The sequence below is a fragment of the Leucoraja erinacea genome, chromosome 4 (assembly GCF_028641065.1).
Source record: "Leucoraja erinacea ecotype New England chromosome 4, Leri_hhj_1, whole genome shotgun sequence".
NCBI classification, from domain to species: Eukaryota; Metazoa; Chordata; class Chondrichthyes; order Rajiformes; family Rajidae; genus Leucoraja; species Leucoraja erinaceus.
Genome location: NC_073380.1, coordinates 14721148 through 14747311, shown reverse-complemented (window position 1 = coordinate 14747311; position 26164 = coordinate 14721148). Strand labels below are relative to the sequence as shown.

Here is a 26164-nt window from a genome sequence, read left to right as displayed (position 1 = left end):
CCTATAGTAGGGTGAAGACTATTCCATGCTTTAATTGTGCAGCGGAACTCCATGGAGCAGTCAACATCTCTGGATAGAAGAAATTGGGTGACATTTCGGGTAGAAACCCTTCTTTAGATTTCCTCTGGTTTTAGTGTTTAATTTAAAGATACAATGTGGAAACAGGTCTTTCGGACCACCGATCACCCGTACACTAGTTTTATCCCACACATTAGCGACGCAAGTCGAGTCAAGAGTGTTTTATTCGCTCATGTCTCATTGAAATTCTTACTTGCAGCAGCACAACAGAATATGTAAACATAGTACTCTGTAAACAATGTTATAAACGAGAAAACAAAACAGTGTATATTTATAGATGAATATATAACTACACACACACACAATTTCCCTCTTGGGATTAATAAAGTTCTGTCGTATAGTATCGTGTGTGTAGGAAAGAACTGCAGATGCTGGTTTAAACTGAAGATAGACACAAAAAGCTGGAGTAACTCAACAGGTCAGACAGAATCTCTGGACAAAAGGAAAATATTCTGTTTTGGGTTGGGTCTGAAAAAGGTTCCTGCACACCTTTGGAATGTGGAAGGAAACAAGAGCACCCGGAGAAAACCCATGCGATCAAAGGGAAAAGGAGCAAACTCCATACAGACAGCACCCATATTCAGGATCAATTCTGTGTCTCTGGCAATTTTAGGCAGCAACTTTATGGCCAATGTACTGTCCCATAGTCTTGAACTGAATTAAAACATACAGTAGCTGTAAAGGGGGACATAGCATCACTTAGAGATTTAAGACTGAAAATGGATAGTTTTTTTGGTTTTTTTTTAGTAATCAAAGTTATCAACGTATAATTTTGTGTGTGTTGGAAAATAAAATAGAGGCAAAGCTGGTGGACTTGCTGCCTCACACGCCAGGGATCTGTGTCAGGGATCCTGTCCTCGGGCACTGTCTGTGTTGAATTGCACATTCTCCCTGCAAGCATGTAGATTTCCTCTCACATCCTAAAGATGCATTGGCTTTGTAGGTTAACTTGTCTGTAAAATTGCCCCTAATGTGTAGGGAGTGGGTGAAGAAAGTGGGATAACCGAACTTGTGTGAATGGGGAGACAAAAATGCTGGAGAAACTCAGTGGGTGAGGCAGCATCTATGGAGCGAAGGAATAGGCGACGATTCGGGACGAGACCCTTCTTCAGACTGATGTTGGGGGGTTGTGGGGTGTGTGTTGGGAAAGAGAAAGGAAGAGGCGGAGACAGTAGGCTGTGGGAGAGTTGAGAATGGGAGGGGAAGGAGGGAGAAAGCAAGGATTACCTGAAATTGGAGAAGCCAATGTTCATAATGCTGGGGTGTAAACTACCAAACAAAATATGAGGTGCTGTTCCTCCAATTTATGGTGGGCTTCACTCTGGCCATGGAGGACACCCTAGGACAGAAATGTCGGATTTGGAATGGGAAGGGTAGTTGAAGTGCTTAGCCACCGGGAGATCAGGTTGGTTCTTGTGAACTGAGTATGGGTGCTTTGCAAAGCGTTCGCCAAGCCTGCACTTGGTCTCACTGAGGTTGATCATACACTGAATAATCCAACCAGAATTTTGTTTGGAAGTGGAAAGAAATAATAGAAATTGCATTCATTGCAACGCGTAAAAGGAGATGAGATACTGTATTGTAATTTTGCAGCATGTCATTGTGGTATATATCATGTATTGATTGGTGAATATGTTTCGTTTGTGACTTTATTTGAAGCAGAAATAATATGTGAATGCTTCATTGACTATAATTCTGACTGGTAACTACGCACTTCGTCCGAGCACATTATCGCACGTGTCATGCAAGCCGTCTTAAATGGCCACCTAAACTGCAATTTGGCAACCTAAAAAGCTGCCTAGGTTACCCGGCTGGCAACAGGGAAAAAAAGGTTAAGCGGGAGCCCTGATAAATTAAACAAAGCACTTATGTGTAATCTAAAATACCCCTAGATGTTTTCCAAGATACTCTTAGTTTGTTTCACTGCCTTGAAGAATGTACATTTTATTATTTAGAATTGATGCATTTTCATTGTGCAAGAAAACAAAATGATAATCAGATAATCAAAAGGTGACCATAACTGAAATTAATCTGCAGTGCTTGAGATATAGCTACTTCATTGTTCATGCAAAACAACTTCAGGAGAAGAGGGAATGTTAAGTATTGAAATGAGTCTTTCAGTACACACTTCATATCAGCTCTTTAGTAATATTGCCATATAAGCAACTTAAACATTAAACAAACCCAAACCGTTGTTCAAACAGATTTCTCACCTTTCCTCTTCGTCCATTGCCCCCATCTTGGTCTTCCCATTGCCAATCCACTCCACGCACTACCCTTGCTCCAGCAAATATGCCTCTTGCTGTTATCTTCTTTGATTTCCGTCTAGACTCCAACAAAACTCTAATCAAAATAAAATTAAAGTTAAACTGGAAATAAAATGTGGATTTACATTTTAATTCAATCCAGTAAAACAACTATTCCCAAAACATCAATAAACTGTCCTATTTTAAGGATCAGGGATACGAGAGATTTGCCTAAGAACAATATTAAAATCTAATCTGAACACAGCCACATCCAATCCAATAACAATCGATGATCAAGATTTTTTTTGATTTTTTTAATAAAACAACCAGGATACCAAAGTGTTGCAACAGTAGAGTTGCTGCCTACAGAGCCATAGACCCGGGTTTAATTCTGACGGAGTTTGTACGGTTTTCCCTGTGAACGCATGTTTTCTCCTGGTGCTCAGGTTTTCTCCCACATTCCAAAGATGTGCAAGTTTGTAGGTTAATTGGCCCTAGTGTGCAGGATAGAACTATCGTAAGGACAATGTTTAGTCGGCACGGACTCGGTGGCCCATTTCCATGCTGTATCTCAAAACAAAACAACTTCCAAACTAAACGGGTATAAGTTTAGTTTAGTTTAGAGATACAGCACGGAAATAGGTCCTTCAGCCCAAGACTGCACAGACCAGCGATCCCTACACATTAACACTATCCTACACACTTGGAACAATTTACACTTATACCAAGCCGATTAATCTACAAACCTGTACGTTTTTGGAGTGAGTGAGGAAACTGAAGATCTCGGAGAAAACCCACGTGGTCATGGGGAGAACGTACAGACAGCACCAGTAGTCGGGATTGAAACTAAGGCCTCCAGCGCTGCAAGTGATGCAAGGCAGCAACTCTCCCGCTGCGCCACCGAGCTGTCCTGTTCTGTTTTCATGCACATTTCTATCATCCAAATTAAATACCTGATTTATGAATCAGGCAACACTATCTATTATTAGACACAAAAAGCTGGAGTAACTCAGCGGGTTAGACAGCATCTCTGGAGAAAAGGAACAGGTGACATTTCTGGTCGAGACCCTTCTTCCGACTGTTATGTGGGCCAAATTGATTATAACGTGATTTCGATCAGAATCTAGAGAACCACTTAAAGGTTACCTTGGAAATTGCCAATCAGAAAAAAAAAGCTGGCTAGCAAAAGGAACTGTTTTCTTTTAACATCCCCACAGCAATTAGACATTATTATCACTGAAGAACACAGCTGCTACTTTCACCGCAGGTGGCCACTGCAGCGACACTTGAGCAATGATACTCTATTAAACAATATAACATGCAGCCTTTTGCATTTTTGTTTGCAGTTACAAAAGTAAACTTACAGCTATTAAAAAGACACACAAAAAAAATCATGCTGGCAAAATAACTTTGTTATTGTGAGTCTGAAACCCTCTACCCCTTAATCCCCTTTACATTCATTGACTTGGCTTTTATAATACCATTTTCTACAACACAAGGTTTCAAAGGAAAGCAATCATCACTTTATAACAGAACTACCCGAAGATGGATCCCATGAGGCTCAAGTCAAGGAGTCAGGACTGTCATAAATATAGGCCTTGTTGAATAGTCAGGAGATGGTGCTGATAAAGTTGGATAACTCCTACCCAACTCTTGGTTTTACACTCTGCCCATAAGTGATTGGAGTAAAAGCCAGGCCAGTAGGAGAACAAAAGTGTAGCCTGATGACAGGTTCAAAGCAACAGATGCAGAGACCACCAGAGTGGAGCTGCCCAAGGGAGGCTGCTGCCCACTCAAACCAATTGTTGTATCCTTCCTCGGGTCCACTCTTCCAAAAGGGGAGATCTTCGGTATTCTCTAGTGAACTATATTTTGCAGAAGGTCCTCAATCTGAAGGCAGCCTTAGTTTAATCATAGGTTGTTGATCTGTAACAGCTTGTTCCGTTTCCAATATCGACCTGCAAACACCGGCCTCCTACTAACTAAAGTGGAGCATAACCAGAATTTCCAGATGCTTGCTGATCACTCCACACCAATCCTCTACTTATTAGACCAATACGTTTGGGGAAGGCAGTGCAGAGGTGGGTCCTATGTCTGTACCAAGTTGAATTGCAAGAGATCTCCTTGGTCAAATGAAGGAGAGAGAGAGAGATCAAAACGGCAATCATGTGGACATGGTTCAATTTCCAGAAGTTTTAGATTCTTTTTTTTTTGTTTAAACAAAGGATCAAATACTTCCAATGAATTCATTAGAAAGTGATTTTTTTCATTTATTTATAAAGAGCAATCCCAAACTAACCCAAGCACAAAGACCAACCAAATAACATCACTTTTCAATAAAAAATCAGTATTACATTCAACACTCAATTTAAATTTTGTTCATTTAGCTGAAAGTAACTCGACTTAAAATGGCAAACAAAAATGGGATATTCCTGACATTCATAAAACGGAACTGCTTTCACTTTGACTATGCAGTATCATTAACTGTCATCCCATCTGAAAGGGAAGAATGACCAGATACCACTATTTACTTCATATCAAACGTCAAGGCTTCCCGACGGACCACAGCTGTAGACTGGGAATACTGTCAGAGGCCTTATCGAGGCGCCGTGGTCTCGATGCCTCCCGGATCGCTGCGTAGCTCGGGTCGAGGCCTCTAGGGTTGGTTGGAGGAGCCGGGCCTCGTAGGTCGGAGGAGCCTGGCCTCGCGGGGTCGGGGTAGGCAAAGCAGGCAACGGAGCCCGCGGCTGGGGCCCGGGTCGGCACCATGGAGGCGTGAAGTTGCGCGTCGACAGTGGTGAGGCCTTGGCGGTTGTGAAGCCTCACAGCGACGCCACGCAGGTCGACCCGTGGCCGAGCAGCGATGAGTGCGTGGAGGATTGCCGTGAGCGGGAAGGGGAAGAAAATTTGAGGACCCGGCGTGGGAAGAACAATAGACAATTGGTGAGGGTTGGAGAACAAAGGGGATCCAGCAAGAGGGAACCACTGTCGTGGGGGGCGGGGGGTAGAAGAACAAAGGAGGAGCCGGCGTGCTTTGTAACTCTGCAGGCTCTGTAGATGGCCAATTTTTGTACACATTGGGTATACAAGCAATGAATTTCAAAATATTCCATCCATTCCATCTTATGCAATCTGAATTTAATACAGGCTTCTCTCACAATTAGATAAACTTTTCACTCTTTATTTTGTTGTTTATCTATTTATTTATTTATTTATTTATTTATTTAGCGAATGCAAAGTCCTTTAGCCAAGCAGTTGCCTCTTGATCTGCTGTATGAAGGGTGACAAGTCCTCCTTTGAGTCTTTTGTTGAGGGCATGCTTCAATGATGTGTTGCATTGTTTGCTGCTCTCCACAAGCACACCGTGGGGTTGGACTGCTGCCCCATTTGTGAAGGCTGGCCAAGCAGGGGCCATGTCCAGTCCTGAATCTATTCAGCGTCGTCCACTGCTTCCTTGGGAGATTGGTGCCAGGGACCGGTAGGGTGGGGTCTGACACCAGGTGGTTATTTGGGACGTCCTTGGACTCTCATTCCTTTTCCCAAGCTGATTGGATGGTGAAATCATCTGGTGGTGGGTTCTTCCAAATTGGTCGTCTAGATGGAAGTCGAGCAGCGGGTGGGTTGAAGATGTCCATGTGAATTGGCAGGCAAGGGGAGTTTTTGGTCTTTTGGAGCATCCTTTGAGTGAGAACTACTCGCCGGATGTGTGGAGGGGCTATGTTGGATAGGACAGGGAGCCAGGGAAGTGGTGTTGAGTGGATTGTCCCTGTGATGATCCTCATTGTTGAGTTCAGTTGAGTGTCCACATGGTGTGTGTGTGAGATGACCTGGACCAAACAGGGGCACAATATTCGGCTGAAGAAAATGCAAGGGCTAGTGCTGAAATGCGCAGTGTGGGAGCTGCTGCCCCCAACTTTGAGCCAGCAAGCTTACTGAGGAGATTGTTTCTGGACTTCACCTTAGCTGTTGTTCTTTTGTTGTAATTTTATACAACAGAATGAAGAGTGTGATGAGTTAATCTAAAATTATTCGGAACTCAGTAGTAATTAGGTTGATAATTAAACTAAACATGTTCTGACACAGCAAAGCTGGTTTGAGGTCATAATGGCTCAAAAGACATGCTTGAGGTATTTACATGCATTCAACAAGCCACGACATAACCATATAACAATTACAGCACAGAAACAGGCCATCTCGGCCCTTCTAGTCCTTGCCGAAAACTTGAAAACGACAATTGCTATCCAAATACTAACTTCCTTTTATAAAGAACAGGTGGTGGGCTAATTTCAAGCCTTAACTTACAGCAAACCCAGATCTGATAAAATAGTCAATTCCATCTTGGTTTAGCAGAATTTCAACATAGCAATAGTGATGGAATTGCAGAAAATTCCAATTACCTGGTGCTCTCAGGTTTTTGTTGGTGCTGAACTAACAGATTTTATGGATTACTGGTTGTCAATTTTATTAATAGCCAAAACAATATTATTTCATCTTTTTGTAAAAATAATATGCTATAGAGTAGTATTTTTTTTCCCATTTAACCTGGCGAGACTAAAAGTGAGAATTAGAACCCAGTGAGTTCCAGTTTGTATTTTCAACACCAAATCAAGCTCAAACATACAACTAAATGCAGGAATACCTTATTTCCCTACATTGTCGGACTTCTGAATGGTCCTTCCACAAACTAGGTAACTTTTCGATTCACCTCTACCCCATTGAGGACATTGGACTTTGTCTAAGGAACGATGCGCCAAAATGCTGAGAACTATATTCTGCACTCTATATCTTTTCCTTTGTATTCGAGTTTGAACTGATTATATCTATATATGATATATCTGATCTGTTTGGATGGCACTCAAATCAAAGCTTTTCACTGTAACTCATTACATATGATAATACTAAATCAACTGCATATCTGGCTCACTGTACAGAACTCAGTCACAGAGCGAAACACGGCTACAGTAAAGCCTTCACTGAAATTCTTGTTTCAGATGCAAAATCCAGCCTGCACTCTGAACCTTTACTCCAGCTGTACACCCCTTCACTCTTTGGACCTCCGATTCACATTCTGAACAAATGAGCGAGCTTTCTGTATTTCCAAACCATCAGGTAATTAGAGTTTTACCGTACAAACATTGCAATTTGCAGAGATGGCAAAGGTTTGGCACATAATTAATACTAAACATAATACATAAAACATAAACATCATCCACAGTGGCGCCGGCATTGGCTGCCTCGCCTTTCTTCTTTTTTGTTATATTAAGTACATGTTAAAGTATATTTTAGATCCTCTGTTTTGTTTTATGTGGGGGGTGGATCAGGGGAAACTTTTTTTTCCAATCTCTTACCTTGCCGGAGGTGACATTTTTTTCTGGATCGTATCTCCGGTCGCTCTGCAGCCTAACATCATGGAGCTGTCGGACTTGCTTGAGACTGACTTTGAGCTCCACTGTGGGGCCGTGGACTTATCATCGGAGCCTGCAATCCCTTGCCTGGGATCGATGCTCCAACTGATTTCAACGTCGAGGAGCTCAGTCTCGGGGAGAGAGACTGATGTCGGGAAGCTCCAAGCATCAGGAGGTTCGACCAGCCCCGACTCGGGAGTTTGATCGCCCGGCGTGGGGAGCTGAGATCCAACCGATGCGGGACCTTGATCACCCCGATGCGGAGGGCTCGTCCACCGGCAGCGGGAGCCAAGATCGCTCCACAAACGGAAGGTTCAAGTGCCCCGACGCGGGAGAACAAAGAAGGAAAGAAGATTGAACCTTATTTTGCCTTCCATCACAGTGAGGAATGTGGGGGAGTCACTGTGTTGGATGTTCATGTTAAAACATTATTTGGGTGTCTTGTTGCTCTTTATTGGTATGACTGTATGGCAATCTGAATTTCACTGTATCTTAATTGGTACGTGACAATAAACAAACCTTGAACCATTTAAAAGCATAGAATTTCAAATGATTGCAACAGTGGCATAGCTATTTATTGAGTCGTACAATGAGATCTGGAAATAAGAATCTAATAACACAATCAAGGAAAATTGTCCTAATGTAATTTTATTTATATGGGGAGAAGTGGGGGGGGAAACGGTAATTTCATCACTATCAGCTCTGACCAGTTGCAAATAAAGCTTTAACTATAACATATCATTTGACCAAGGGTACTCTTTACATCCAAGAGTCATGTAAAAGTAGTTTAGAGATGCAGCGCGGAAACAGGCTCTTCAGCCCACGAGTCCATGTCGACAAGCAATCCCCGCATACTAACACTATCCTACACATACTAGGGAAATTTACAATCTTGACCAAAACCAATTAACCTACAAACCTGCACATCTTTGGAGTGTGAGGAAATCGGAGCACCCGGAGAAAACCCACGCAGGTCACGGGGAGAACGTACAAACTCCACACAGGCAGCACCAGTGGTCAGAATCGAACCAGGGTCTCTAGCACTGTGAGGCAGCAACTCCACCGCTACGCCACAATGCCGGTAAATAGACCAGAAATGAAAGGTAATATCATACCTGATCCCAATGCTATCCAAACATGTTATTGACAGTTGTAAATACTGGTGAGGATCAGTAATGTTTGCCAACTACAAATCACCAAAACAAATAGCAGTGGTCTTCCATCAACCTGGATGACATCAGCTCTCAGCTAGATTAGGAATTGAAACCGAGTCCTTGTTGGCCCAAGCAGTTTAGCCACTCACCAAACAAGTTTAACAAGCCTCTATTAAAGTTAGTCGCATTAAATGTATAAACTTTTTCTAAAATGCTAAATTTTACACAACAGGATACAGATCAACAAATAACATAAGCAAATTAATCCATAATCTTACCTCTCGCTTCCAGGAATAGTGATTCTATAGAATCTGTGCCTCAGATGGTGCTTATCACCATGGTAGCAAACTGTGCAAAGGTCATAATTGGTACACTCTGCACACTTCCAACGAATTCCAATAATTGGCTGCTGACGGCACGTATCGCACATTGTTCCATCATGCTTGATTCCTTCGAAAAATTTAAACAAAAGATAGGTTAGCTTAAGTTTCCATTTGGATATTAAATAGAGATAGCTTTCACAGCAAATGCTCACTGGCCCAATTAGGCGCCTCCCAAAAACCACAAGTTGACACCACAGCTCATCACATTAATAGCACTATTCAAGCAGATTATCGGTGATCTTTACCATTCAATCAAATGGAGCTTGTCTTTTGGGGGAAGTGACTGGAATTTCCAATCAACATGAACAAATGCTTCCTGACGCATACAAAGTATTTAACTTCAATGTTAAGATTGCATTGTCTGCTTCTGACGACAATCTATTAGCTTTTCAATTGATTTTTGTACTTGCGCATGATCTTGCAGTTAGTTTTGAATTTGTACTGTGAATAGTATTGCATCCACCAATTTTTAGGTCTCATTGTTTAGAAAATTCCTATTTCCCTTTTTTACATTTAAAGTGGGTACCCTTGCATTGCCCCTGTTGAACTCCAATTGCCAGGTTTGCACACTCAAAACATATTTATTTGCATCTTAATTATTCTGTTTCTTCTCATCCTATTTGCTATATGCCAATTAAATTGGTGTAATTAAATATCAATTTATTCAATCATAAAAAGACAATTATAAAGCTGTGAAGTTAGAATATATCTAACGTCCCAGCAAACTCCACATCAAAATGGTTTCAAATTCTACATTGTTATTTGTTTTTCTTTTAAACAAATGATTCCACAGAACATAATTGATTCATTTTGGGGCGAGGGGCTGTAACCACAGAAAGATGGAAATAATCAACGGATCAGGAATGTTCTGTGGAGAAGGAACAATTAACATTTCAAGTTGATGGTATTCCATTATAATAATGATAAGTTAGAAATCAACTGTTGCTGATAACCAGGGTGTAGAGGAGAGAATATGAGGTAGTGGCAGTGTTAATTTAAAGATAGCCAGGAAGGTTTATAAATCATACAAGTATATTTGATTTCTACCTTTTTTTAGTCAACCTTAGATAACGTTTTTTTCTCCATGGTCTTGCCTGAACTGAATACTGTTTTTATTTCAGCTTCTGCAATTTTGGTTTTGCTTTTGCTTGTTGAATGCTTCATCAACACTGTAGACAGCACTTTATTAGTAACCTTTCTGACCAAGGCACAGCAGTGTCAGCTGCTGCCACTCATTTCCCACTTAAAATTAATCACTAGATTTGTTTGTTCTTCAAAATAAACATTCAATTATGTTTGTTGGATATTACAGTTTAGAAATTAAAAAAATTAGATATTGATATTTTTCTATGCACAACTTAATTAATACACAACGATTATTAACATAATCGGAGTAGCGTTTGTTTAAGACTGAGTTAATTTGTTTTCCTTAATGAAATTACACCCATTATGAAATTGTACTGGGTTCTTTATCCTTCATGCATCTTGATACACCTAGCATTTTGCTTCAGACACTTTTCATCAAAATGTTCAGATACCTTTACTTTGCACGGACTTAAAAAGAGAACCTTTGCAAAAATCAAACACCTGACTGAACAGCTTCACAATAAGCAAGTTTGGTATTCCGACTGCGCGTGCCCAGGTCATAGGTCACTCGCTATAAAGATTCTCGGTAGCTATGCTGCTTCGTTGTGCGCAGGCTTGCGTTTTGTCCATGGTCCGGGACGGGTCTCCAGTGTTGCGGGGGCTGTTGAGTTGCTGCTGGGCCGTCCCCGTCCCTGTCCGGGAACTACCGGAGGTGTCCGGGGTGGCCCCCCTGCCAGTCCAGGGCTGCCGGCAAACCCAACAGGACAGGTAGAGCCGAGCTGGAGTCCGCGCCTCCCTCCCGCGCCAGCTGCAAGTCTGAGGCGCCAACTCCAGCTCGGCTCTGCCTGTTCTGCTGGGTTTGCCGGCAGCCCTGGACTGGCAGGGGGGACCGTCGCGGAGGGGGGGGCTGGCTCCGGCTCGGCTCTGTACCCGCTCCCCTGGCGGGCCGGGGGCTGTCGGTTGCACCTCTTGCCTTATCCATGTCCAGTGACTGTTGGTCGGCCACTGGGCGCTGGGTGGGACAGGGAGCATGGCTGGCAGTCCCCGGCCCGACGGGGAGCGGGTTCCTCAAGAGTTGAAGTGGGCTGGAGAAACGGCTTCCCCAACTGCGCATATGCAACTGCCGCCCCCACTGCGCACACGCAAGGAGACGGGGTCATTTTGCTTCCCTACTGTGTCACCAGCGCCATTTTCAATTATGCGCGGCTGACGGACCTCCCCCAACAGCACAGGCGCTGATGGTTTTTTTTTTTTTTTTAAATTCCCAAATCCCTTTGCTTCTCCCCACGTGTGTGCAGTTGGGGCGGCTGAGAAATTTCCCTAAAATTACCCCAAGACAACCAGAATTTCCAGAATTTCGGGTAATTTCCTTCAAAGTGGAAACACTGCGTCACCAACCCCCCCCCCCCCCGGCAAGGATGGGACACTCGGGGAGTGGGGGGGCGGGGACAGTCCAGTGGCGGTTTAATGGCTGGCTGCAGATGAGGTGCGGATCTGTGTGCGCGCAGCTGCCGAGAATGTTTCTCCGCTGGTCCAGTCTCTCCCCGTCCCCGCCCCCTCTCTCGTTGTTCCACCCCACTCTCCCACTACCTGGCACCCCCGTTCCTCAGATTAAGTAAGTTTTTACACATAAATCATAAATAAAGATAAGAATATAAGAAAGATACACAATTTATGCAGCCAGTGCTTCGTTCATTTTTTCTTTATAGCGAGTGACCTTTGACAAATCCCATGATTCCTTCCCATGTTTTTCGGAATACCGAACTCACTTTTTCAATGTAGGCCACTCAGGCACACTTTAAACTTTGAAAGGTATGCAAAAATTGATGGCATGTTTTCCCTTGCAGTCAGCCACTAATATTTTCATTCACAAGGTGCTTCGGTGAACTTTACTTGCAGCTCTCCATTAACAACCTCTTTCGGGTATATGCAAGGGTTTACAACAATGCCAGCAGCCTCCTCGTTACCATCTTCCCCGGCTGGATTTGGTACCATATTGTGCAACTTGTGGGGCTATTTCAATCTTGTTGCCTGTCCCTCAGCCCCCTCCCTCTCTAGCTGCCTGACCCTCGGTCCCCTCCCTCTCTTGCTGTCACTCCCTCTTCTCTGGCTATCTGTGCCAGTAAAGTGTCAGCAGCGCACAGAATCGAGTGCGATTCTGCAGGAAGCACACATCCCAATTTAACATACATATCTTGGTACAAATCAATCAAGTGGCTTTCAGGTTAATTTCACGTTTTGTTTTAAATTTACAGGAAGCTGATTTGGCAGTGGTGCAGAGTAACAATTGTTCAGTGTACCCAAAAGGGCAAAACTCAATTTGTCTGCCAACATCTTTTACAAATGCACTGTGCACTCTTTTAGCTTTTTTTTGGTCCAAAACTGACATTTTGTCCCCAATAATTGAATCCTATTAGTCCCACAAACAACGTTATTTTGTTATGCCCCAATGTGGTACTCTCTTTTGATTATTAACACTTTGCTGCTCCCCGAGTCCCTCGGTTTGAGACCAAGCAACCAGAAAGAAAATGAGAAATAATATTAATCAGGATTGTAACTCCTTGTTGCTATCCAGTTCTTTCCCATGGCCCCTGTGCACTTGTATGATTTGAATAAATCATTCATGGCAAAGTTTGCCTGGTACAAATAGTCCTACTCAAAATCAAGCGTTTGACAAAAAACAAAAAGAGAACAAATGTAAATAAAAATAAAAGCTTTTCAGAACACTATTAGCCAGTTGATTTATTTTTCAGTCTGTCTTACAAGATAGATAGGGCTCTTAAAAAATACCGGAGGATATGGGGAGGAGGCAGAAACGGGGTACTGATTGGGGATGATCAGCCATGATCATACTGAACGGCTATAAGCCTCACCTCCAGGTAGCTTAAGTAATGCTGAACCTTTCTAAGTCACTGGTCAGGCTGCATTTGGAGTACTGTAAGCAATTTTGGGCCCCATATCGGAGGAAGGATGTGCTGGAGATGCCGAGGGCCAAGATGAAGTTTACAAGAATGATCCCAGGGATGATTGGGTTAACATATGAGCGTTTAAGGGAACTGGCCCTGTACTCAGTTTAGAAGGACGAGGGGAACCGAATAGTGAAAAACCTGGCTAAAGTAAATGCGGAGTGGATGTTTCCAACAGTGGGGGAATCTAGGACCAGATTCCATAGCCTCAGAATAAAAGGACATACCTTTAGAAAGATCAGGAGGGATTCCTTTAGTCAGAAGGTGGTGAATCTGTGAAATTCATTTCCGCAGGCAGCTGTGGAGGTCAAGTCTTTGGGAATTTTTAAAGGCAAGATTAACAGATTCTTTATTGGTAAAGGTTTCAACAGTTTGGGGAGAAGGCAGGAGAATGGGGTTGAGAGGGAAATATAGATCAGCCATGATTGAATGGTGGAGTAGACATGGTGGGCTGAATTGCCTATTTCTGCTCCTCTGACTGATGAACTTATGACTGTGGCTAAAGTATGGAGAGAAGGCAGGGATGGGATACCGAGTTGGATGATCAGCCATGATCATATCGAATGGCGGTGCAGGCTCGAAGGGCCGAATGGCCTACTCCTGCACCTATTTTCTATGTCTATGTTTCTATGAAGTAGGTTTCTGCATTTTCCTTAACAATAACATTAAAAAGAAAATAAAGTTTGTAAGAAACTCAAGGGTTGAAAAGACACTGAAGCAGCTAAAATCAGAGCAAATCTTTCTAACAATATTCTTCATCTAAAACTTGCTAAAGCACATTTGTTCGGTATAAATAACTACCATCAAAAATTAGCTATAAAATTGGACTTTTAGGAAAATTATATCCCAATCTTTCTTTCAACTGTCTGTGGAAGATGGATGAGAAAAATAATACATAATACTTAAACCGGAGATTCAAAATAATCATTAAATGCTACACAGCAATGCAAGTGAAACTTCTAGTGGAAAAGAGACACAGTTGATGAGAATCAGGAGAGTAAGTCATAACTGTAAAATTACAAGCCAACACAGTGATCACAATCCAACATCATCCCCGTCCCCAAATCTGGGAGCCTGCACAAGACTGACAACTATCGTGGCATCAGCCCGACATGCGTCTTGGCCAAAGTCTACAACTACTTGATTCTCAACCGGATTAGGGCTGCTATCGACCCGAAGCTACGTTACAATCAGAACGGCTTCAGAGAGAAGTAGAACACAGTCACACAGATCCTTGCCCTACGAAGAATCAATGAGGTTAAGAATAACCGTCATAGACTTCAAGAAGGCGTTTAGACTCGATTAATCGATGCAAAATTATGAGGATTTTGAAGGATTATGGAATCCTTCCTCATCTCCTGAGAGCCAATGAGGATATGCACTTGGGCTCCACGGCCAAGGTTGTCACCCCGGATGGTGAGAGCAAATGTTTGAGATCCTTGCGGGGGTCTTACAGGGAGACACGCTGGCACCATTTCTCTTCATCATTGTCCTTGATTATGCCGTGAGGCAGGCGCTCAAGGAACACGAGGACCTCGACTTTACAATCATCCCAAGGCATTCGAGAAGAATCGGGCCAGTCAACTATTCAGACCTTGACTTCGCTGATGACATAGTCCTGCTGTCAGACCAGATTACGGAGGCACATGAGCTGCTCGGCGGGGTCGAGACAGAGTGCGGGGAAAGTAGGCCTCCACCTCAGTGCCAAGAAGTTGGAGTACATGGCGTCCAACGTTGGTGACCATGAGCTTCTCAAGACCAGTGGTGGTGCATCTCTCAAGAAAGTGAAGGACTTCAAGTACCTGGGAGCGAGGATGCAGAGCTCAGAGAATAATATTAAGGTCTGGAAAGCCCTCGCATGGAAAGCCCTCAATAACATGGGGAAAATCTGAACGTCTCGGATGTCTAAGGGACTCAAACTGAGATTCTTCCATGCAACTGTAGAGACCATATTATTGTACAGGTGTGAGGTATGAACTCTCACTCGAGCACTGACAAAATCTCTCGATGGTACCTACACCCAAATGATCAGAAAAGTTCAAAATGTCAGTTGTAGGGACCACATCACCAACGCCCAGCTCTAGGGGGAGAATCCACCTCTGACCGAGAAGATCAGGTCGAGAAAGATGAGGCTCGTTGGTCACTGCCACCCAGAAATGCCAGCAAAAAGGTTGTGCTGTGGGAACCCACCCATGGAAGACGTGACCTGGGACGGCCAATCAAGACAATTCTGAAGACGTTGATGGAAGACGCATGTGTAGAGACAAAAGAGGAGCTTACAAACTGTATGGCGGACAGAGACGTGTGGTGCGTCCGTCACCGTGCCAGTCGGAAACCAGCACCACTGCGTCGCTAATGTTTTCAACGATAATAATTAAAAAATAAAGATTGGGATAAACGGGCACTTGATGGTCACCTTTGAACTATTAGTAAAAATTCATCCACATTCTGTAGACAATGTTCTATACTGTTGAATTTCAGCCTGAGCCACCTCAAAATGGGAGTGAATATGATCTGGGGAAATGTGGAAGAGCACAACCACTGGTCCAAATTACTAGTCCAGTATAGGTACAGGTCCACCGACAATTTTCTGGCACTCTTGGTTCCAGAGCCTTGTCAGATTATCCGTTTAGTCGGACAAACAGAGGTCATGCAATAATAATTCAACAATACACCTCACGCCCACGAATTTTACCCCCTCTCATGTCTCTAAACCAATACGGTAAGCTTCTGCATGGAATCGCCACGTTTGAGTTGTTTCAACAGTACTACCTTGGCTTGTATCGATTTGGACTTGTACTTATACTTGATAACACAACTGTCATTCGGACCTTGCTTAGAAGCCATAGTAAGGGTTCAATAAAACTGAGGAATCACCACCAACAACTGCAGATGTAAACAATTATCTTTGGGATCGGACCACGCGTCCCGAAAGAGAACGCACCACACGCGATGCCATCCATGGCCGCCCAGTGAATTTCAAAAGCACTTTTGCAATTTTGTCCAGATAAAAAGAGGTACCAGACCATCAATTGCTAGAACATTGGTGGTGGAACTGTACTCAATAAGAAATAGTTACCTTTCTCTTTAATTAGAACATAACATTTAATATTTTGAAATTACAGAAGCATTGAGAACAGATTACTTACATTCTATATATTATTCTTATTGCCAAATGGACAAGGCTAAAATTAGCGATGTTGTTTGAAAGACTACACAATTGCATATTATGTTAAAGATCGATTAAAATTTAGAAATAAATCACGTAATGAATACAGGATGTCTGCAAGTTACGATGGGATTCAGTTCCCGAGAACAGTTTGTGACTTGAACTGTTTGTAGTCCATACTGAACAAATACAGTATGTGGGAGAGGATCCCAGAAAGAACAATGATTGGAGAGCAACTTGGCATAGGAAGTGCAGCCATCAGTTGGCCTCAGCGAATGGGCAAGTCTGCTCAGGGTCCCCACCTATGCTTGGCTCAACCCGACCCAACCCCATTGTTGCAGCTTGGGGACTGGGAGTGGGAAGGAAAGGCAAGTGAAACACCCTGTTCCTACCCACAAGATGTCATCTGTAGCCCTGCTGCAGCTGACAATTCCATCCACATCCGTCCTGCTGACCTTTCAAATGCACGCCTGTATTTTTGTGTCCATCTTCGGTTTAAACCAGTATCTGCAGTTCTTTCCTACACATTTTGGCTGCTCCATTGCAAAATCTCCTCAAGGTATGTCTACTATGAAGAAGGTCTTCTCCTCACTCTGACGAGAGTTCTCCTACATCCTCTCGCTGTTCCCCCTCTGTGATTCTTCCTGCTCTCCAATATCTTTCATTCATTGTTCTCTCTCCACCATCGCCGATATCTCTCGTTTCCCTTATCCCTAACCAGTCTGAAGAGGAGTCTCAACCAAAAACGTCATCTATTCCTTCTCTCCAGAGATGCTGCTGGGCTCCAGCTTTTTGTGTCTATCTTCAGTTTAAACCCATATCTGCAGTTCCTTGCTACACACCTGTATATATTGATTGTCCAAATTAGGAAATTTATAATCCGAGGAGAACTGTGCATGTTGAATCAGATAACCTCAAGGTAATAAGCGAATTCGGTATTCCGACTACGCATGCCCAGGTCCTAGGTCACTCTCTATAAACACTCTCGGCAACCGTGCCGCCGGATGCACACAGACCTGCACCTCTTCCGCAGCCAGGATCGAACCCGGGTCTCCGGCGCCGCAAATGCTGCCGAACCACCACTGGACCATCTCATGCCCTCCTGAGTGCCCCACCGAAGACATCCAGGGCGACCCGAGACCGACAGGAGTGGCGGCCCAGGCTCACAGCCAGCACAGAATAGTAGCGCTAACTCCAGCCCAACTATGCCTGTCTCACCGAGTTAACTTACATCGCTGGACCGACGGGAGCGGCGCCCCAGGCTTAAGCCAGCGCAGAGAAGAAGTGCTAACTCCACTGCTCTGGCTGGCTGTAGGTCTGGGCCGCCGCTCCCGTTGGTCCAGTGATGTAGGTTAACCCAGCTGGACAGGCAGAGTTGAGCTGGACTTAGCGCTTCTTCACTGCGCTGGCTGTAAGCCTGGGCCGCTGCTCCCGTCGGTCCAGGGCTGTCAGTTAACCCGGCAGGACAGGCAGAGTTGAACTGGAGTTAGCGCTTCTTCTCCGCACTAGCTGTGGGCTTGTCCCATCGGTCCGGGGTCGCCCCAGACATTTCCGGTGGGGCACGGGAGGGGACGAGGATGGTCCGGTGGTGGTTCGGCAGCGCTAGCGGTGCCGGAGACCCGGATTCGATCCTGGCTGCGGATGAGGAGCAGGTATGTGTGCAGGCGGCGGCGCGGTTGCCAAGAGTGTTTATAGCGAGTGACCTTTGACAAATCCCATGATTCCTTGCATTTTTCGGAACACCAAACTCACTTATTCATCTCAAATAATGGCCTAAAAACATCTCTCCAAAGGCTATCCAACATCTTCATCGACATTAAAAAATGTGATAAAATTTAGCTACAGAACCTTTCATTTTTAGGATTTTATTGTCCCTCCATTATAATCTACTAAACATGTTCAAACATGTTCAAACAAATAAATGATAATATGACCAACTGTTGGAAGGTGTGGAAAAATAAGGAAATAACTTTTTTTTCCCCTGGTGGAATGCTGTCGGCCTCCAATCGGCTTCACAAAACTTCTCTTGCCAAGAAGGACAACAGATAAGAGCCAGCATTTACCATTCCATACCATTTTGTAGCTAAGCACGTGGTCTGATGTTACGTAAACTGCACCATTTAATACTGAAATGAGACACCCAGTGACATTTTTACCGTAGCCATTCTGTATCTGTGTCTCATGCATTCAATGCTTCATCTCAATGTATAATCATTTTAACATAAAACCTTTGCAACTGCAAGCTGTCCCTCAATATCATAAACTGCTTCAGGTAACTAAGTAATATAGTTTACACTTAAAAGTCACCCAATTCAGATTAACAATTTAGTTTAAAAATGTAATACATTTGTTTTTTCAGAATTTGTCATCAACATCATTCTTTACTTACATCAATGAATCTAACTGGATTAGGTTTTAGCCATGTAGTCTAATTTGTCTTGATACAGTTGAAAGAGCTGCTCTGAATAATCAACTACTAGCCAAGGGAAAACATTTTCAGTCGAGATCACAGCATTTCAAAGCAATCTTTAAAAATACCAAAGTTACAGAATGCTTTTCAAACTTATTAGGCTAAAGAAAGTTATATTTAAGAGCAGTTAGGGGATCATATTATTGCTGATATTCAATGAACTATTGCTTAAATGTCATATAATGCACAAATAATATTAGAGCTTGTACAAGCAGATTACATTGCAGTTCTTAAGGGTGGCACAACGGTGTAGTGGTAGAGTTGCATGCAAAAAGCAGCTTTTCACTGTACATAAACTAAACAAAACCAAAGAGGCTTGTTATTTATTTTAAAAGTTCTAAATTTTGGATCAAGTCAAGTCAAGTCAAGTCAGGTTTATTCATCACATACACATACGAGATGTGCAGTGAAATGAAATGTGGCAATGCTTGCGGATTTGTGCAAAAAAAACACACAAAACAGAATGGAACAGAATCACATATTCACATATTACATATTTGTGGGGGGAAAAAAAGAAAAAATAGCAATTTAAAAAAGACAGCACACAACAGTAAATTGGTACAGTAAAGTTAGTCCCTGGTGAGATAGGAGTTTACAGTCCTAATGGCGTCTGGGAAGAAACTCCTTCTCATCCTCTCCGTTTTCACAGCATGGTAACGGAGGCTCTTGCCTGACTGTAGCAGCTGGAACAGTCCGTTGCTGGGGTGGAGGGGGTCTCCCATGATCTTGTTGATTCTGGAGTTGCACCTTCTGATGTATAGTTCCTGCAAGGGGGGGGGCGAGTGTAGTTCCCATAGTGCGTTCGGCCGAACGCACTACTCTCTGCAGAGCCTTCTTGTCCTGGGCAGAGCAGTTCCCCAAACCAGATTGTGACGTTTCCGGACAAAATGCTTTCCACAGCCGCTGAGTAGAAGCACTGGAGGATCCTCAGAGACACTCTGAATTTCCTCAATTGCCTGAGGTGGTAAATGCCTTGCCTTACTCACCAGTGCTGCAGCGTGTGATGTCCATGTCAGATCCTCTGAGATGTGGACTCCCAGGTATTTAAAGCAGCTCACCCTATCCACAGTATCCCCATTTATCTTCAATGGTGTGTAGGTGCTCGGATGATGTGCCCTCCTCAGGGTTTGCCACTAATGCTTGTAATGTAATGCTCCTGTTGGAAGCCATACGGTGCAAGCAGCATCCCTTTCCTTCTTTGGCCGCAGACTTATTGTCAAGATTATGTGTGAACCTTAGACATAACCAAAGAAAACACCTCTACTCTATGAAGGAAGTCTCTATGAAGGAAGTCTGAAATCAAACGTAACAGTGAGAGAAGGAATGGAGCATAAATGCGTGGCTGATGGACTGGTGCAGAGGGCAGGGATTCAAGTTTCTGGATCATTGGGACGTCTTTTGGGGAAGATGTGACCTGTACAAAAAGGACGGGTTACACTTGAACCCGAGGGGAACCAATATCCTGGGGGGGAGATTTGCAAAGACTACTGGGGAGACTTTCAATTAGATCGGTTGGGGGGAGGGACTCAAATAGAGAAAGCTGGTAGACAGTGTGTAAGGCAGCAGGAGGCAGAGAAGGGAAGCACTCAGACCCAACATGTAGGGGAGAAAGAAGGAAAAGATAATAAACAGAGAATAAGTGGTGGGTTTCTAAAATGTGTATATTTTAATGCTAGGAGCATTGTAAGAAAGGTGGATGAGCTTAGAGCCTGGATTGACACCTGGCTTGGAGTTTGTAAAATGTGTGCAGGATAGTGTTTTGCAGCAATACATAGATGTACCTACTAGTGCTGGACCTCCTGTTAGGAAATGAGACAGGTCAGTTGACGGAGGTATGTGTTGGGGGAGCACTTCGGGTCCAGTGATCACAATACCATTAGTTTCAATATAATTATAGAGAAGGTCAGAACTGGACCAAGGATTGAGTACAGAGATCTGCAATAATTATAGGCAGCATGGAGTAAATGAGGCGTTTGATGAGTATAAAGAATGTAAAAAGAATCTTAAGAAAGAAATTAAAAAAGCCAAAAGATATGAGGTTGCTTTGGCAAGGAAGATGAAAGTAAATCCAAAGGGTTTCTACAGCTATATTAATAGCAAAAGGATAACGAGGGACAAAATTGGTCCATTAGAGAGTCAGAGTGGACAGCTATCTGCAGAGCCGAAAGAGATGGGGGAGAGATTGAACAATTTATTTTCTTCGGTATTCACCAAGGAGAATGATATTGAATTATGTGAGGTAAGGGAAACAAGTAGGGTAGTTATGGAAACTATGAGGATCAAAGAAGAGGAAGTACTGACACTTTTGAAAAATATAAAAGTGGATAAGTCTCCAGGTCCTGACTGGATATTCCCTAGGACATTGAGGGAAGTTAGTGTAGAAATAGCAGGGGCTATGACAGAAATATTTCAAATGTCATTAGAAACGGGAATGGTGCCAGAGGATTGGCGTACTGCGCATGCTGTTCCATTATTTAAAAAGGGTTCTAAGAGTAAACTTAGCAATTATAGACCTGTTAGCTTGATGTCAGTGGTGGGCAAATTAATGGAAAGAATACTTAGAGAAAAAATATATATAAGCATCTGGATAAACAGGGTCTGATTAAGAACAGTCAACATGGATTTGTGCCTGGAAGGTCATGTTTGACTAAACTTCTTGAATTTTTTGAAGAGGTTACTAGGGAAATTGATGAGGGTAAAGCGGTGGATGTTGTCTATATAGACTTCAGTAAGGCCTTTGACAAGGTTCCACATGGAAAGTTGGTTAAGAAAGTTCAATTGTTGGGTTCAATTGTTGGCTGAAAGATGGCAGATGGAGTTTAATGCTGATAAGTGCTACATCTTGGCAGGACAAATCAAAACAGGATATACGTGGTAAATGGTAGCAAATTGAGGAATGCAGTTGAACAGAGGGATCTGGGAATAACTGTGCACAGTTCCCTGAAAGTGGAATATCATGTAGATAGGGTGGTAAAGAAAGCTTTTGGTGTGCTGGCCTTTCTAAATCAGAGCATTGAGTATAGAAGTTGGGATGTAATGTTAAAATTGTACAAGGCATTGGTGAGTCCAATTCTGGAATATGGTGTACAATTCTGGTCGCCAAATTATAGGAAAGATGTCAACAAAATAGAGAGAGTACAGAGGAGATTTACTAGAATGTTGCCTGGGTTTCAGCACCTAAGTTACAGAGAAAGGTTGAACAAGATAGGTCTTTATTCTTTGGAGCGCATGAGGTTAAGGGGGGACTTGATAGAGGTCTTTAAAATGATAGGAGGGATAGACAGAGTTGACATGGATAAGCTTTTTCCATTCAAAGTAGGGAAGATCCAAACAAGAGGACATGATTTGAGAACTAAGGGACAAAAGTTTTGAAACATAGAAAAATAGAAAATAGGTGCAGCAGTAGGTCATTCGGCTCTTCGAGCCTGCATCGCCATTCAATATGATCATCGCTGATCATCCAACTCAGTATCCTATACCTGCCTTCTCTCCATACCCCCTGTCCCCTTTAGCCACAAGGGCCACATCTAACTCCCTCTTAAATATAGCCAATGAACTGGCCTCAACTACTTTCTGTGGCAGAGAATTCCACAGATTCACAACTGTGTAAAAAATAATTTTCTCATCTCAGTCCTAAAAGACTTCCCCCTTATCCTTAAACTGTGACCCCTTGTTCTGGACTTCCCCAACATCGGGAATAATCTTCCTGCATCTAGCCTGTCCAACCTCTGAAGAATGCTGTAAGTTTCTATAAGATCCCCCCTCAATCTTCTAAATTCTAGCGAGTACAAGCCAAGTCTATCCAGTCTTTCTTCATATGAAAGTCCTGCCATCCCAGGAATTAGTCTGGTGAACCTTCTCTGTACTTCCTCTATGGCACGAATGTCTTTCCTCAGATTAGGAGACCAAAACTGTACGCAATACTCAAGGTGTGGTCTCACCAGGACCCTGTACAACTGCAGTAAAACCTTCCTGCTCTTATACTCAAATCCTTTTGCTATGAATGCTAACATAGCATTCGCTTTCTTCACTACCTGCTGCACCTGCATGCCTACTTTCAATGACTGGTGTACCATGACACCCAGGTCTCATTGCATCTCCCCTTTTCCCAATCGGCCATCATTCAGTCTACTAGGGGCAACATGAGGGTGGACTTCTTTACTCAGAGTGGTAGCTGTGTGGAATGAGCTTCCAGAGGAAGTGGTGAAGGCAGGTTTCGTTTTTATCATTTAAAAATAAATTGGATAGGTATATGGACGGGAAAGGAATGGAGGGTCATGGTGTGAATGCAGGTAGATGGGACTGGGTGAGAGTAAATGTTCAGCACGGACTAGAAGGGCCGAGATGGCCTGTTTCCGTGCTGTCATTGTTATATAGTAACATGCATTAGCATCATACCAAATGTAATCAATAACATTGATAGATTGTTTGCCTCTATCTGAGGAGGTCTGGATTGCTCTGGACAGAACATCAAATCTCAGTTGCGCAATGCTTTAGGCAGACCCTTACTTGAAATACAACATTACGGTGCGGGTGCTCTTCACAGTAAAGATATATTGGCCTAAGCATTGATCCACTAGAGCTTGATGATTTAAGGCAGGGGTCGGCAACCAACGGCTCCCGGGCCCAACGTGGCCCCTAACCCGAAATCATCCGGCCCGCAGGTGTATTTTGGTTTCCCGTAATTATCCGGCCCGCCGACTTCCATCATCTGCGGTACCTCCCGGGCCCAAGGCCGCGGCGCCTAGGCGCGGTGACGCAAGGACGCCTGCACTGGTAGCCGCAATGGCATAACCAGAGCAACGCAGAGCTCTGGCTGTACTGCATCATGCGTAAAGCCGCCGGCATGGCCGCGCACCTTCTGTGTCTGGGCTTCACTGTCGGGATCAAAGATCCGCTCTATGATCAGGATTGGGCTTGTCAATAGGCCAGGGACAAGTGAGCATGAGTGGCGTCCTCGAAGGGGCGGGATCCATGTGTACACGTGATAGATGTGGCCTGCCATCCGCTCAGACATGCGTCCTGGCCCCTATGCAAAACAAGGTTTCCGATCCCTGTTTTAAGGAGAATACTGTATAAATTTGGAACGGAATTCCCTCAAATTTAGATACATCAGGTGGACTAGAATGCGTTTAAAATTATGCAACAAATTAATCTTCTTCTTCTTGCATATGATGTGCACAGCCTAAAGTTGTTGAAAGAGGGTAGACATCCACGCCAGGACAGTATCAGTTACTGGGTGGATGGCTTTGATGCCACCAGGGAAATGCCTCAGTGAGCGAACAAATTAATAGAATGGATTTGCCAATTTTCTGGCGAAAGAAAAATCTCACAAACTGGAAATTGTTTAAACTGTTTCTTTGTGGTTTTCCACAGAGATGGGTAATGGCAAGGCCAAAACCACAATTCCCCAAGTGACATCATGAGAACCTTTTCAAGATCACACCGCAGTCACTTCAATGTCTCTGATGAAAGACAACGCCTCCACTCCCAATGTTGCATTAAAGTGTTAGTACATAATGGACATTGAAGTCTTGGAGTTGAATCTGAACAAACTAACTGCTGAGTCAGTGGTGAAATTCATACCAAGCCAGTTTATAATTTACAAATACATGTTGGAAGGCAGCAAGTCTGCAAAAAGAATTCAAGTACTGTATTTCCCGGCAATGAAGACGCTATTTATTACCCAAAAATAAGGCACGAAAGTTTACCTGCATCTTGGATGTCGAAGGTTAGGTTGTTAGCCAAGAAAGATAGACTTGGCTATCCCTCAGTACAGCAACATCAAGAATGATGTTGCTGTACTGGGGGATAGCTAAGTCTATCCCTCAAGGCTGGCAGCTGATGGGAAGCCGTTGTAAAGTGGGAAGCTGCTGTAAATAGACAGCGCCCGCTGGGGGAGGGGTCCTTTCACAGCATGTGGAGTCTGGCCAGGGGGCAAAGTTGCAGGGAGGGCAGGAGCATTGAGAAGGAGGAGGTCAGGGATCATGGGAGGGAAGATTAGGTGGCTGCGAGCGGCCGTCGGGACCGGACAGCAGAACTGGCCACCACCTCAGCGCCTTCTGCCGGCCCGCCATCCAGCCATGGTGTCCTTCGGCACAGGCGCAACCGGTGGAGGTGGTGGTTGGCGGGTAGCTACTGGGTGGAAGGCTGGCTGCTCTGTCCCGGGCACTCTCTCTCTCTCTCTCTCTCTGCGCTAGTCCCGGGCTTGCAGGCGACCTGGGCACTACAGCCAGTCCTAGGCTCGCAGGCGACCTGGTCGCTACAGCTAGTCCCGGGGCAGGCGACTTGGGAACTGCAGCTAGTCCCGGGGACGCGAGGGATCTGGGAACTGCAGCCAGTCCCAGGGCACGCAGGCGATGTTGCTGACCTCTGGACAAAACTAAACCCCTGATCCTGTTCCACCATCCTTTTCTCAAAATTTAGCAACTTAAATTGGGGGTGCATCTTCGACGCAGGCGCGTCTTTATTGGCAGGAAATACGGTACTTCTCAATTTTTGTTGTGGCAAATGTCTCACTATTTATTATAGATTGTGTTGGATACTTGCCCCCTTGATCTGAAACCTGATTCTAAACACCCAAACGAGGTGAAACATCAACATTGTCTACCTTGACAAGCATTTTATCAATTTTAGACATGTCAGTGAAATTACATTGCTCATTACTTTCTGCCCAGTTTGCTTAATCTCTCCTATATGGTAAAAACACTATGCAAGATTGCAATTTAGTAAATGTTCAAAAACAGTTCCCTTCTCCAATAGACCAGACCTGTAATCAATATTCCAAAACAAAGTGTCACCAGGTCGTTACATAATTACAGGAAGAATTTTCTACGTGTATTTTTTACAACAAAAGCCAAGGCACCATTTGCTTTATTTACTTTGGTACCTTGGTTTACTGGGTCTATGAATAAAGGCACATAGATCCCTTGGAACAGCAACACTTTTCAATTTCCCAACATTAAACAAAATCTCACCATTTAGAACTTTTCCATATTGTATCTGCTATGTGTTTGGTCATTCATTTCATCTAGCTCCGTTTTCCTCTTCACATTCTCCTCACAGTCCACCCTGCCAATTAGCTTAAGTGTTAGCAGGTGAGCCATTTCTCTGGCTTTCCAGCTACAATGTAAAGATGGTCTATTCATTCAAACCTCGGCACACTGGTAAGCATAATTCATAACTGTGAGTATTAATTTTAGTGACA

The 26164-nt window shown here is 43.7% G+C and overlaps 1 protein-coding gene across 1 annotated transcript in view; it reads right to left on the bottom strand.

The window, feature by feature from the left end:
• The window catches only part of mib1 (MIB E3 ubiquitin protein ligase 1), a 127200-nt gene that overhangs the window by 98491 nt on the left and 2545 nt on the right, over positions 1 to 26164 (bottom strand). Inside the window, exons 2-3 of the mRNA XM_055633435.1 lie at positions 9162 to 9333; positions 2292 to 2421 (exon numbers count right to left, since the gene is read on the bottom strand). Coding sequence (XP_055489410.1) covers positions 2292 to 2421; positions 9162 to 9333 — 302 coding nt within the window. The remainder of the gene's footprint in view (positions 1 to 2291; positions 2422 to 9161; positions 9334 to 26164) is intronic.